Source organism: Carassius auratus, chromosome 5 (genome assembly GCF_003368295.1).
Source record: "Carassius auratus strain Wakin chromosome 5, ASM336829v1, whole genome shotgun sequence".
Classification (NCBI taxonomy): Eukaryota; Metazoa; Chordata; class Actinopteri; order Cypriniformes; family Cyprinidae; genus Carassius; species Carassius auratus.
In genome coordinates this window covers 19681732-19694557 of record NC_039247.1, presented here as the reverse complement: position 1 = coordinate 19694557, position 12826 = coordinate 19681732, and the positions used below count along the sequence as shown (strand labels likewise).

The following is a 12826-nucleotide window of genomic DNA, read 5'->3' as shown; positions in this document are numbered from 1 at the left end:
ATCTATAGTCGAACCTAGAGAATCTAATTCTGAGAGAGGCTTTTCAAACCATAACGCAAAGAAAATATATTTCCTAATATATGAATTATCAATATATTAAATGATATGACGGTATATTATAAAAATATACAGAATAATATATTTTGAAACAAGATACAATTCCAACTGGCATGTGATGCAACAAAGATTGCTAAAGACAACAGATTTTATTGACAGACCTACTGATCCCTGTGTAAAAATAACATCAATTTGGCTCTGAATCTCTAGTGAAAACTGCCATTTTGACCCCCCTCTGCAAAATAGTAGATAACTCAGTAAATATTCAACCATGACATTTAATATTTTGGCTTTCATCCCTATACATGTTTATCTTTCTTCAGAAAACATATGAGCAAAATCAAGAATTTGAGCTAGAGGACCTCTTTTTTTTTTTTTTTTTTGCTATTTAAGGGAAATGAAATTTTCATCCACACTATTCAACAAATGAGAATCAAACGGGTTTCGACTCACACTTTGGAAAAACTTAATACACTAAATGACTCACAGAAGATGTGGCATATGAAAATGGAAAAGGACACATGCCTGATAGACATAATTTATGTGATGACTGATGGGTGGCACTTTTCCTAAGTTTGTTTGGGATGTAACAGAGGGGGAAGTACAGATGCGGTGTCAACCAGGCTTGCCAGGGCATTACCTGTCACCATAAACAAACTCTCAAAATCCTTCCTTGGACTTACCTGCGGCTCTGTTTTTGCTCTCCTGATTGAGCAGAGATGGGGAAAATCCAGTGAGCTTCAAGCTGCCAAAGCTGCAAGCAAAAGAGTGTTGGTGAGCTGCCATCATAACTGCAAACAGATATAAATCGCACGAAAAGCGAATCTCATGGACTCACAAGCATTTAAATCTTGGCGAAACCTCTAAGCGCCTAAATAACTCATTTACCGCAGTTCTAGATCACAAAGAATGTTGTTATGCAGAGAACATAGCAAAAATGTCAGATATGGGAAAACCACGGGGGAGTCCCGCCAAACATAATGTTATGATATGAACGACTTTTGTTTATTTTCACAGCATCGATAACGAGGAAAACGTGGATTTACAAGAACAAGATGCGTGACAACCACATAGAAAATGGGCTCAGTTATTCTTCAGTGGTTCAAAAGCTGTAAAATCTGCCTTTTTATCATTGATTTGATATACTATTTTACTTTATGCAAAATGTGAGTAAAATGTCCATAAATTGGTATTCCCATTCTACACAATGTATCTATAATGTTGCATCTAATTTGCATATTAATGTGTTCTTGGGGCAAACCATAACGGAAGTGTTATAATGAGAAATAACTTGGCAACATTTTCATAAGAAAAGTGCCTGATTAACAAGAAGACATCTATGAAAACAATGCCCTGTTACGTAACAAAAAGTCACATTCCGATTTGAAACCCAATAACGTTTTTCTGAAAAGTTTATTTAGATTTAAATGTTAATTACAAAACATAATCATATTTCATATCATATTGTTAAATCTGTTCATTCTATCAATATCAGTCGTATTTTAAGTCCAAGGAGAGGGAGTGTTTATGATCAAACCTCCAAACATTTGATATTTCTAAAAAGCCCTGAATGTGCTCTGTAAGGGACATCCAGATTTAAAAATGTTGCATGCAGGGTCACAGTCCTCGGAAGACCAAAGTCTATGCCTGTGTCTAGGGGGATAACATTTACCAACAGAATTGAAGTGATCTTGTTTTTAAACAACATTTGAAAAAATGATATTACCTAACTTGAACACACATTACCTTTGTCTGTCATCCTGCGAACCATTGCACAACAAACAGCATCAACTTTCACGAATGAATCAGTGTTTTCGAAGGAATCGTTTGATGTCAATGACTCATTCATAAAAGCAGTACCTTGTTGAATGATGTATGGCTCTTTCATTAAAAATAAATAATAAATTGTCATGGTTCAATTATGTAACAGCACTGGGACTGTTCACTTTTTGTATCACTCTGCCTCCCATACTTTTATGCACTATATGGAGCCTTGCACATGATATCGTTACTATGAATCTGGGGATATCGATTAATCAATCGTGGGCAACAAATTAAAAAGATGTGGGAACAAATTCTTAATCCCAATATCATTGTTATGTGCGGGGTTCCTTAGTGAACAAAAACAGACAAGTGCAGTGATAAAAAGAGTGAAAAGTAACTTAGTGCTGTTGGACATGATGGTTGCATCTGAATTGATAACTACTAAATGTACTAAAATGTACATTTTATATAGTATGAATGTGTGTAGTATGAATGTTATCCAGACAGGACAGGTACATCTCCAGTATGTCTTTTAAAGAGCGCTTTGTCTGGAAAGCATCTGATGTGTGCAAACAGCGGATAACATCTTTAAAGTAAGTTTTACATACATTATAAATCATTAACATCCTAAAGACTGTCTAAAAGTCTGTTTAACATCTGACAAACGCACTTCGGATAAGCCTCTTAAAAATTCTCTAATGGGATTTTAAAGTGTCTATGAAATGCATACTTCAGGAACTAACCATTTATGGCACAAAAAAAGAAAAAAAAAAACTTAAAGGACATTACTGCCAAAACTCCTTTTTTCTTTGCTGGCAGCTTTATAAGATTACATACTGTAGATCATGTTTTCCAATAGTTAAATCAGTAGCTTCCTTTGTCTACACACATCTGAGGTTGACATCTCAACAACAAGATTAACTGGGCAAAAAAAAAAAAAAAAGAAATCAGACGAAACAAAATTTGGATGGTTTTTATTTGATGCTTTCCAAGAAATACAGACAAGACATATTTTCTTTCCAGTGTTTTGACAGTTGCCATTTAGAGTTCCAGTTTCATTCGGCAATCTCCGCTGCTCCGGCTCACCCAGAGAGGATGTACTTGATGAAGGACGTGTAGTTAATGCAGCCGTTGGCGTCTTCTTGTCCCGCCATCAGACGGTCCACCTCATCTTCTGTCATTTTCTCCCCGAGTGTTGCCAAGACATGACGGAGCTCAGCACCCATCACTGTTCCATTTCCTTCCTTGTCAAAGACTCTCAGACCCTCAACAAAGTCCTCAAATGTCCCCTGGTCCTTGGCTCTTGAGATATGCTGTAGCTTGGGCAGGAACGTCTCAAAGTCCAGATATTTGCTGTTCATATCTTCAGCTTTGGGCTTCCCCAGCACAGTCAGGACATCGGCATTGGTAGGGTTGTGACCCAGGGCCCTCATCACGTCTCCACACTGGGCGTACCTTATCTTCATCTCGCCCGTTGGTGTCTCGTCAAAGAGAGTGAAGGCATCTTTGAACTCTTCGATCTGGTCAGCTGTAAAGTCCAGCGTGATACTTTTCAGGTCCAGCTCAGGCTCTTTGGGGGTCTCTGGAACCGGGGTAGGAGCTGGGGCTTCTTCTTTCTTCGGCTCAGGTTTTTTAGGCTCTGGTTTCTTGGGTTCAATTTTTTTGGGTGCCATAATGCCGATGCTGAGAGTGCAGATGGGAAAGCTGGGTAATGTATTGTGGGAGAACCTGTTGGGCTTTTATATTAACTGTGATAAGCCTTATCAGAACTGGAATAGTGGCAGACTGTATAAGGAAATGAACTGGAACAGACTTGAGTGCTGCTCATACCATGTTGAAATGCTTCTGTCCAGTAGATAAAACCAGACCGACAAACCTGTTACCTTATAAAAATGAACAAATTAAATGAATGTACTTAAATAGCCATATTTCAGATTGAAATGAAACACTGTTACAAAATAGGTTATTCTTTGGCTTTTTATCAACAGGACAATTATGTTAGCATACAAGCTTAAAATGGAAATTAGTTGATTCACATATCACATATTTATGTTAGAAATGATTCACTGATAATGTACATTTCCTTATGATTGACCGATTTGAGCGCATTGAACTTGAGAAGCTGATGAATTTGCTTCATTAACAAATCGTTCTTTTCAGTTTTGTAAACTAGATCAACCTAAAAGATCTGAAAAGTATGATTTGTTGATTCAGACAATGACATTTATCTCATAACTGTGCCAAGATCAGCTACTGGATGTAAAAATAAAAAATAAAAGAATTATAAAGAGCAGAAAAGCTCTAGACTATACAGCAGATAAGAAGAGTAAAAACGCACCACGGTGGTATTATTCTCTATAACCATCCAAAACCAAACTGAACATGTTAGATCAGAACACGAAAGAGGAGATTTTCTGAACAACATACAGATGCAGTAATTCAATTTATACTTTAAAAAACCTGAAGCTGTATTTTGTGCAAGTATAGAGGAGTCTCCTATCGCGCCACTGCTAGTAATTTGCCAGGCAGGTGATAAAGGCGGATCTATTTTGAGAGGCAGCACATACCAGCACTCCTTCACTGTGATGCTGTTTATAACACAGTATTTTAAACACACTTAACCCAAACAAAGATACTATGGTCTTTTTAGGGTTAACGTTATCTACTGTTGTTAAAAGCGTACTCGGAGCTCATGTTTTTCCAAGCAGTTTTTTAAACATGTGTATTCTTTATCAATCAGTTTACATACTCAAAAGCTAAGAATTGATAATATTACATTTCTTCAAAAAGGCAGAACTGGGTATTATTGTGGACGTCTATGAGTTAACGCTTTCAAATCAGTTGAGGGTATTGAACAAATAATTTTTAAGGAATAAAAGCCTGCCATCTAGTGGGATAATTGTGATTTTTTTTTTTTGTCTAGAAAATGTACAAGCAATGAGTGTAGAAAAAAAACATGAAATAGATACTGCTGATGTTTAATAAGCTTTTACTACTTGTTTTTTCCACTAATTTCTGTGTACCATCTTTCAATAAAGGTGGGTTTACATTTCAGTACTCCTCAGTAATTTGCAGTATTTTTGGCACTTGAGTTAACAGTCAAGGACAAGGTCTGTCAGCAAGGACAGAGAGTCTGTCTTCACTGATGTCTCACTGTGAAATATTGGCACAGCTGGAATGAACATCTATTAATGAGAACACAGCCCGGAGACACGTTTGTAGTGCCTCTCTCTCTCTCTCCATTTTTTTTTATTTATTTTTATTTGTAATTTTTTTGTCTCTCTCCAATGTGCTCATACTGTGAAGTAGGAGAACTTAACAGTAATCATTAATCCCTTTAATAATTTTGCAGGAATAGGTTAGGCAATTTGTTTGAAAACATTTGATGTTGTTATTGTGTTATTGCATTATAATTTGGTGCATTTTACAACTCACATTAACTCTGGCTTGAGCTCCAAATATGCATTAATAATATAGAGTCAAAACAACATTAAAATTAAGAAAAGAAGAAAAAAAAAAACAGAAAATGTTGGGGGAAAAAAAAGCTCTGCTCTAGAAAGTCATTCTTATTAAATTACTGCAAAAGAGTAGATTCACAGTGAAGTACAAATAGAGGCAACATCCAGTGTAAATTCTACAGTATATTATATTACTTCCTTGACCCTAATGATGAAAAATATGTTTGGCAGGCTGTTTTTGCCATTTTGGAATTAATGGCAGCAGTTGTTTGGATGTTTAGACGTCCCTCTAAAGATCTTCAGTACTGCTCTGCAGGGAGAAAAATAATGTTTATGAAGTTTGCTGCAAAAACAAAAGATTTTTAAAACACAAATTGTGGCTTATAGAGTAACTTTTATTCAAAACCTACTGCACTTGTGTCATTAGGGAAGAATCTCTCCTTCACAATGGCAGAAATGTCTGTGAAAATGTCATCTTCCTCTCGATCAGCATCGACCTGACCATGCACAGAGAGACAGAATTGTGTTTCACAGCATAAAACTAGACAATTTATTTAAACAAAGGCTGTGACTGTAATCAGCAACAGAACAGCATATTCTGTTAAAACCAACTGAATAATAGAGTTAAGATAAAAATAAGCACAGAACAGCTTACCCTCACAATAAGTCCTCTCTCCTGGTAGTACTTGGCTATCAGTGTGATATTGTGTTTGAAGGTATCTAGTCTCTTCTCAATAGCGTGAGTGTTATCGTCGGGACGTCCCTGCTGGGAAGCTCTTTTCTCTAGACGCTGCCGGAGTTGCTGATTGGAGCAGGCAAGCAAGATCACCAAGTCTGGGGAGCCAATCTGTAGGAATATGAGTGTCATTCACATTGACAGACGCTGCCATAATGTACAAAAACATATATGACCCTGAACCACAAAATCAGTCTTAAGTGTCATTTTTAGAAATTGAGAAATGTAATTGTTATCATCTGAAAGCTGAATAAATAAGCTTTCCATTGATCTATGGTTTGTAAGAATAGGACAAAATTTGAAAATCTGGAATCTGAGGGTGCAAAAAAATCTAAATATTGAGAAAATCGCCTTTAAAGTTATCCAAATTAAGTTCTTATAAATGCAAATTACTAATCAAAAAATATTTTTCATATATTAGGAATATATAGTAGGAAATTTATAGTATAAATATAGAAATATATAGTAGGAAATTTACAAAACATCTTTACTCAATATCCTAATGATTTTTGGCATAAAATAAAAATCGCTAAGTTTGACTTATACAATGTTTTTTTGCATATTGCTAAAAATATACCCCAGCGATTTTAGACGAGTTTTGTGGTCCAGGGTCACATGTTTTCATGTAGATTATGTACTGTATAGACCATCAGAAAGCTGAATATCTGACCTGCTCCTCAAAGGTGAAAGCCTGTGAGATCTCTCTGGGGAATCCGTCCACAATGAATCCTTTAGCATCCTGCTTTTTGATAAACTGATGCTTCAGCTCTTCGATAGTCGTCTCCTAAAGGGACAAGAATAGGGTGACTAAACTTACTTGACTACAGTACACTACTCAGATGTTTGGAGCATTTATTTGATAAACAAAATACAGTAAAAAACTGTATTATTGTGAAATATTATTATAATTTCACTGTCTACTTTTATATTTTAAAGTGTAATTTATTTCTGTAATTGCAAAGCTGGATTTTCAGCAGCCACTACTCCAGTCTTCAGCGATCTTTCAGAAATCATTCTAATATGATTATTTCATGCTCAGGAAACAATTATTATCATCAATTTTGAAAACAGTGTGCTACGTAAAGAAATTGTTCACACGAAAATGAACATTTACTGAAAATGTAGATGAGTTTGTTTCTTTATCAGAAGAGATTTGGAGAAATTTTGCATTATGTTACTTTATATAATGGATAAATGCAGTTTATTGGACTTCTATTGGACTATTGAATATTACCACCCACTCACTGCCACTATAAAGCTTGGAAAGAGCAGAGATATTTTTTTATATAACTCCGATTGTATTCATTTAAAAGAAGAAAGTCACTTAGGATGCTTTGAAGGTGAGTAAATCATGGGGTAATTTTCATGTTTAGATGAACAATCCCTTTAACTTCAAACCGTTGTTTCTGGCTAAACTACAAGTCTTCTATCCATGATATTGCTGTATTCACTGCAGAGGATCCATTGGTCAGCAATTGATGTAAATATCTTTTTTGTCTCAGCTAAATTTCTTAAAATCTGCTACGATGAGGAAACAAACTCATCTAAATCTTGGATGGACTAAGGTTAAGGACATTTTAAAATTAAATAAAATTTAAATGTATGCATTTAGCAGACACTTTTATCCCAAGCAACTTACAGTGCATTCAGGCTATCAATTTTTACCTACTGTATCATTTTAGGGTGAACTACATTAATATATATATATTTGTGTGCGTGTGTGTGCGTGTGTGTGAAACTGTTATATATATATATATATATATATATATATATATATATATATATTATTATTATTATTATTATTTTTTTTTTTTATATATAAAAAAAAAATCTTTAAATGATAGTTTAAGTTAGTTTAGTAATTAAGCTGATCCACACTGTTGGTTGTCAAAACTGCCAAACCTGAGGTGCCAGTTCCCCGTTGGCTATGATCTGAGCAATCAACTCCCATTTTCTGTCACTGGGGGCATGATGCAGCAACTGGTTCCTCAAAATTTCCCCCACGGACACATGCTCGTAATCATAGTGATCTGCAAGTTTAGCTGTCTGAGTGCCCTTCCCACTGCCCGGTCCACCTGGAAAATATTTGATCACAGAAACAGCAAAATGGAAATGCTAATTTCAAATAGGTCTACTGAATTCAATTTCATCCAGCTCAAAGAGTTGGAATTTAGACCCAGATGAATTCAGAATAAGATCAAATGACCGAAACAGACTGAAAATGACCAGCTGACGGTGAGGACTACTCACCAATAATGAATATGATGTGTGGGCGTGGTTTTGATGGGTCAAAGACATCATATTCCTGTATGAGCCCTGAGGACTCTGTCATGTCTGAGTCACTTTCTATGGAGAACTGGGCCTGGATTGGTGGCAACCTTTCATATCGACGGTAAGGTCCGGGGCCTGGACCAGGACCACTGTCTGTGCAAAGGAAACAGATTACATTCATTGCTTCTATATGACCTCAGATGCACTCTTAATTCACACATTTAATTAAACCCACACAAATCTATGTGGTTAAATATTCATTATTGAGATATTCGGGTGATTTTCAAACACTTGAACCATGTTTAACCTTTTTAAACTCGTTTTCAATGCTCTTTCGTTTCCATTTTCACAGCTTCCTTCAGATTCCCATCCTGAATGATGGTTCCTTAGCTGCTGGCTTTTTATGTGGAAAATGTAGTTTTAGTGATTGAAAGAGAGAGGCCAATATAAAAACTGTAAAATATAATTAATTGTGAGTTTTAATGCTTTCATTAAGCATAAAAATTAAAAGTATTACATATATATAGTTTAATATAAGATTCAGTACAGTCCTTTCCTAGTGGATCCAGAGGTCTACATATTCAAACCTCAAGAGTCCCCATGCCATAAAGCTCATGGAAGAACTATTGCTGATTTTATATTCTCTTAGAGTGAAAAATCAGAGCTTACCATCTCATTACAGATGTGGTTTATGGAAATTAATAATTGCATTCCGATAGAGAACTTAACGTTGGTAAATTAAAACATTTAATACAATTTTGAATTATATGAAATTATGAAAAACCTCTGACTTGTAGTCTTTTTCTTGCTTTTCTTATTTGTTTCTTTACTTTTTCATTACTTTTTTTTTCTATTGCTTGCTAAGGTAATGTGCCTTCAAATTACCGAGTTTGCCAGGGTTTTTCTTTCCCTGTGCTGGGGTGATCGGTGGTAGAGGTTTTCGATCAGGTGTAATGAAAGTGTCCCAGGCCACACATTCAGGACCCCCAAGGTCTCGTGTTTTCTGCAGACAACTTTCCAAGAATGCCAAAGGGTCCTCAGGCTTGTGGTACATCAGCCCTGTTAACATGCTCTGTGAGATACACACAGAGTTTGAACAGTTTTGTTACATACATGATGCTTTTATCCAAGGAGACTTACAAACTAGTAGAATAGAAGTAATCAAAATCAACAAAAGTGCAATATAATGTGAGTGCTGTGACATGTCTCAGTTAGCCTAATGCATTACACATAGTAATAAATTTATATAATAATAAATAAAAAGAATACAAGAAGATAGAATATAAAAAGAATAGAGACTGCTAGTGTTGACCTTGACATTAATGCTAGTCTTTTTTTTTTTTTTTTAAGAAAACATGTTTTAAGAATATAAATAGAATATAGAGTGTTAGATGTTTCGAGTATTTTTTTTTTTTGTTTTTTTTTTAGAATTAGATTAGAGAACTAGAGTTAGAGGGTCAGATGAAGATGGAAGAGATGTGTTTTTAGTCATTTCTTAAAGAGGGTTAAGGATTGAGTTGGGCAGGTCATTCCACCAGGAGGGAACAGTTGATGTAAAAGTCTGTGAAAGTGATTTTATGCCTCTTGGGATGGTGCTATAATGCAGAATGTAATGCGTCTAGAGGACACATAATGAAATGCTTAGTTGAGTGTTTCAGAAATGCAATTCTGTATTTCTAAGTGTGAATTCCTGTGCATCGTTTTGTGTAAACGACTTATATGTTCATCATAATTTGATACATCACTGACATGTAGCAAAAGTCCTTTCTTGCTTATTTACCTCAAAGCAAGGAGCATGAGAACATGTTTTGTTTATTACCCAAACAGAGCTAAATGATTTCTGAATCATGAGACAAAGAGAGAACAAATATGAATAACATCCAGGGAGAGAAAATAATACTTGCAAATTGTTTTTCTATTCATCCCACACTAGCAGTTCATACTCTGGGCCATTCTGAGGGACATGGAATGGAAAATCTGAGCTCTAAATAATCAGCTGTTTACTTCTTTTGATGCAAATAAAACTGCTTGAGAATTTACATCTCAATCCTCACGGGTATCAAACAGATAAAGACACATTCAGCCACTGAATAAAGGAACAGTGTCCCAAACAGAAACAGAACAAAAGGCTGAATTTGCTAGAGGTATCAGTTTAATAACAGACCACAGCATTTTTAAGGACTAATGCAGTTTCGATATTTAGAAGAAAACATGAAAAATAAACTCAAACTAAGCTTGAACTGTAAAATGTAGTAACCTTCTATTGTTACCTTAGAGTGCTATTTGATCAAAAAAAGGTTGTGCTACATGTGTCTTTTTGCTGTGAAATCTTTTCAGATTTTTATAGTTTTTAGTACATGCAAATAACTTTTATATTATTAGTAATATTTCAAGCTGAAACTAAAGCAGCTTTTCAGTTAGCTTTTGAGCGATGTTTATTTGTATGTCTCTCATTTATCATAGTATTGCATTGAGTTATGTTTTGCACCACATAGCTTTACTAAATGTACATTTTATTGACATTTAGAGTGATAACTGATGTTTATATACATAGTTTACTATGCTATTATAAAGATTATATTGATTTACATTATAAATTAACAGAATTTCATCTTACTTTCTGGCCATATAAACATCAGCAACTGCGCCAAATACTTTTTTTCTTCTCAGTGAATGAAACAGAGGTGTTTTATCCTCCATTTCCTCCTATATTATGCTTTATGAGATAAGTGAGAGATACTTGCAATGATACCAGTTTACCAACTACTTTAGATGCACTTTCTTAATCTTCCTTACTGCATCTTTACATGCTGTCTCAGACGGATGAGTTTCAGAGATGTATATCTAGAGGTATGCACATGAACCGGCTTGTTTGCATTCCTCTGTGAATTGCGTGTTTGGGCACATTCAAGAATTTCAAGAGTTTGACTCCTTCTCTCCCCCTCACCCTCCATTACCCACAATTTCTAAGATGAGACACTAAATATAAAAGTGCATTGCTTGTTGCCTTGGAGACAGCCAAAGTGTTGATGTGCTGAAACTCGTGTTTACATCCTTCACATATTGTCTCCTGCCTGACCAGATGTCATACACGTGGTGATAGATGATAGATGATAGATGTGATGACCTACAATGTTGAGCTTGCTTATATACATGATCAATTTGGAGATGGAAAGCCGGTCAGAAGTGTGTTCTATGATCCTCCATGGACACAGTATTCTGTATGCAACTACATATCTCCCACACAAGCACAAGCACTTGTTGACGCTGCCTGAGGAGAATCTTCCCTCTTGCTGACAGGCTTGAGACCCTCCGCTTTGCCATTACAGCACCCTACTTGAGAATCACCATAGAGACACCTTGAAGTATCTAATTTACCATGTAATTGTGCATGATAAATAGACACAGACTTTTGATTAATTCATGCTACCAGCTCACATCAGCTCTAGTACGCTTTCCCCCTATAGATTGTTCATATAAAAACTGTTGACTGTAGAAATAGCAATCATTACCAATCTATAATTTTTCATTAACTCTGAAGAACTCTGAGAAGAAGAACTAGAGGCTGAATAATAGGAAGGCATATATACTGTATGCTCACCTTGAAAACAGACTACATGATCAGATTTCAGAGTGCCAGATGTTTCCAAATGTGTTGTTCTCTAATTGACGTTAATAGTAAAATACTTCAAAAGGCTTCTCCTGGAGGTGATTCTTACCTCAAAAAGGTGTGGGATCTGTCGTTTGGAGAGGTAATCCTTCGCGTCGTTTGTGTTCATTCTCGTCGGTTATCCAGAGGCAGCGCTTGTAAGTCAGTAGAGCAGCAGCTGTGTCGATCTGCTCATCTGTTGCGTTTCACCCTCGGAGCAGCTGTGCTGTCTTCTTGCACCATCGCTTTGGGTTGTTCTCCGCTGCTTTGACGCCGATGACCTCCGGGCGATGTGTCTATTCATCAGTTGTTATAGTCACGCTCATGAAAGCTGAGCTCAAAGTGACCCTTAGTAGCGTCGATCAGTATCGAGTATCCTTGGTATCGCTACCGCAGTAAAAAAAAAAAAAAAAAAAAAAAAATGAAAGAAAAAAAATAATAATAATCAGATAGGTTAGACCGTTTTCCCCCGTGTGTTTGACAGAAATGTATAAGCTAGCCCACCTAGAGATCTTTATTTTATTTCGCTGTAAAGAAAACACTTATGTTTTTGTGATGTAATAATGACACTGAAAAATCATCTAAAGTAAGATGTTTTTATGTCATTATACAGAACTTATTATTTGCATGAATAAATTAGTAAGTAAATATACAAATAAATGCAGGTGGCAAATAAATAAATGGTTCATTAGGCGACTGATTACTAATTATATAATTGTAGATAGTAATGTAAACACTTGGATTGCACGAAATTGTATCCTGACCGTTGTAAGAAAGATTTCGAAGTTTCAAGAAAATATTTTTCATTGTTTACCCCCAAACTGGGGTCTCTGAGGTGATAAAAAGCTAATATTAAAATAATTAATTAAAATGTCAAACTAATTGTGTGGC

The 12826-nt window shown here is 35.6% G+C and overlaps 1 protein-coding gene and 1 pseudogene across 1 annotated transcript; both read right to left on the bottom strand.

Annotated features, from left to right (window-relative positions):
* Nucleotides 1–2778: 2778 nt before the first annotated feature.
* On the bottom strand, nucleotides 2779–3545 carry LOC113079927 (myosin light chain 4 pseudogene; annotated as a pseudogene).
* Nucleotides 3546–5063: 1518 nt separating this feature from the next.
* LOC113079918 (adenylate kinase isoenzyme 5-like) lies at nucleotides 5064–12284 on the bottom strand. The gene is made up of 8 exons (XM_026252150.1): nucleotides 12006–12284; nucleotides 9172–9358; nucleotides 8266–8439; nucleotides 7918–8090; nucleotides 6686–6799; nucleotides 5935–6126; nucleotides 5690–5776; nucleotides 5064–5589 (listed from the first exon to the last, which is right to left on the bottom strand). Exons 1-8 carry the CDS (start codon nucleotides 12063–12065, stop codon nucleotides 5569–5571), a joined length of 1008 nt encoding a protein of 335 aa, XP_026107935.1. The 5' UTR covers nucleotides 12066–12284; the 3' UTR covers nucleotides 5064–5568.
* Nucleotides 12285–12826: the final 542 nt, after the last annotated feature.

Coding starts and splice junctions, on each gene's coding strand:
- LOC113079918 (XM_026252150.1), bottom strand. CDS start 12,065: ATGAACACAAACGACGCGAAGGATTACCTCTCCAAACGACAGATCCCA. Junction 6,127..6,685: donor CTTTCACCTTTGAGGAGCAG/GTCAGATATTCA, acceptor ATATTCCTACAG/ATTGGCTCCCCAGACTTGGT. Junction 5,777..5,934: donor AGAGAGGACTTATTGTGAGG/GTAAGCTGTTCT, acceptor GTGCATGGTCAG/GTCGATGCTGATCGAGAGGA.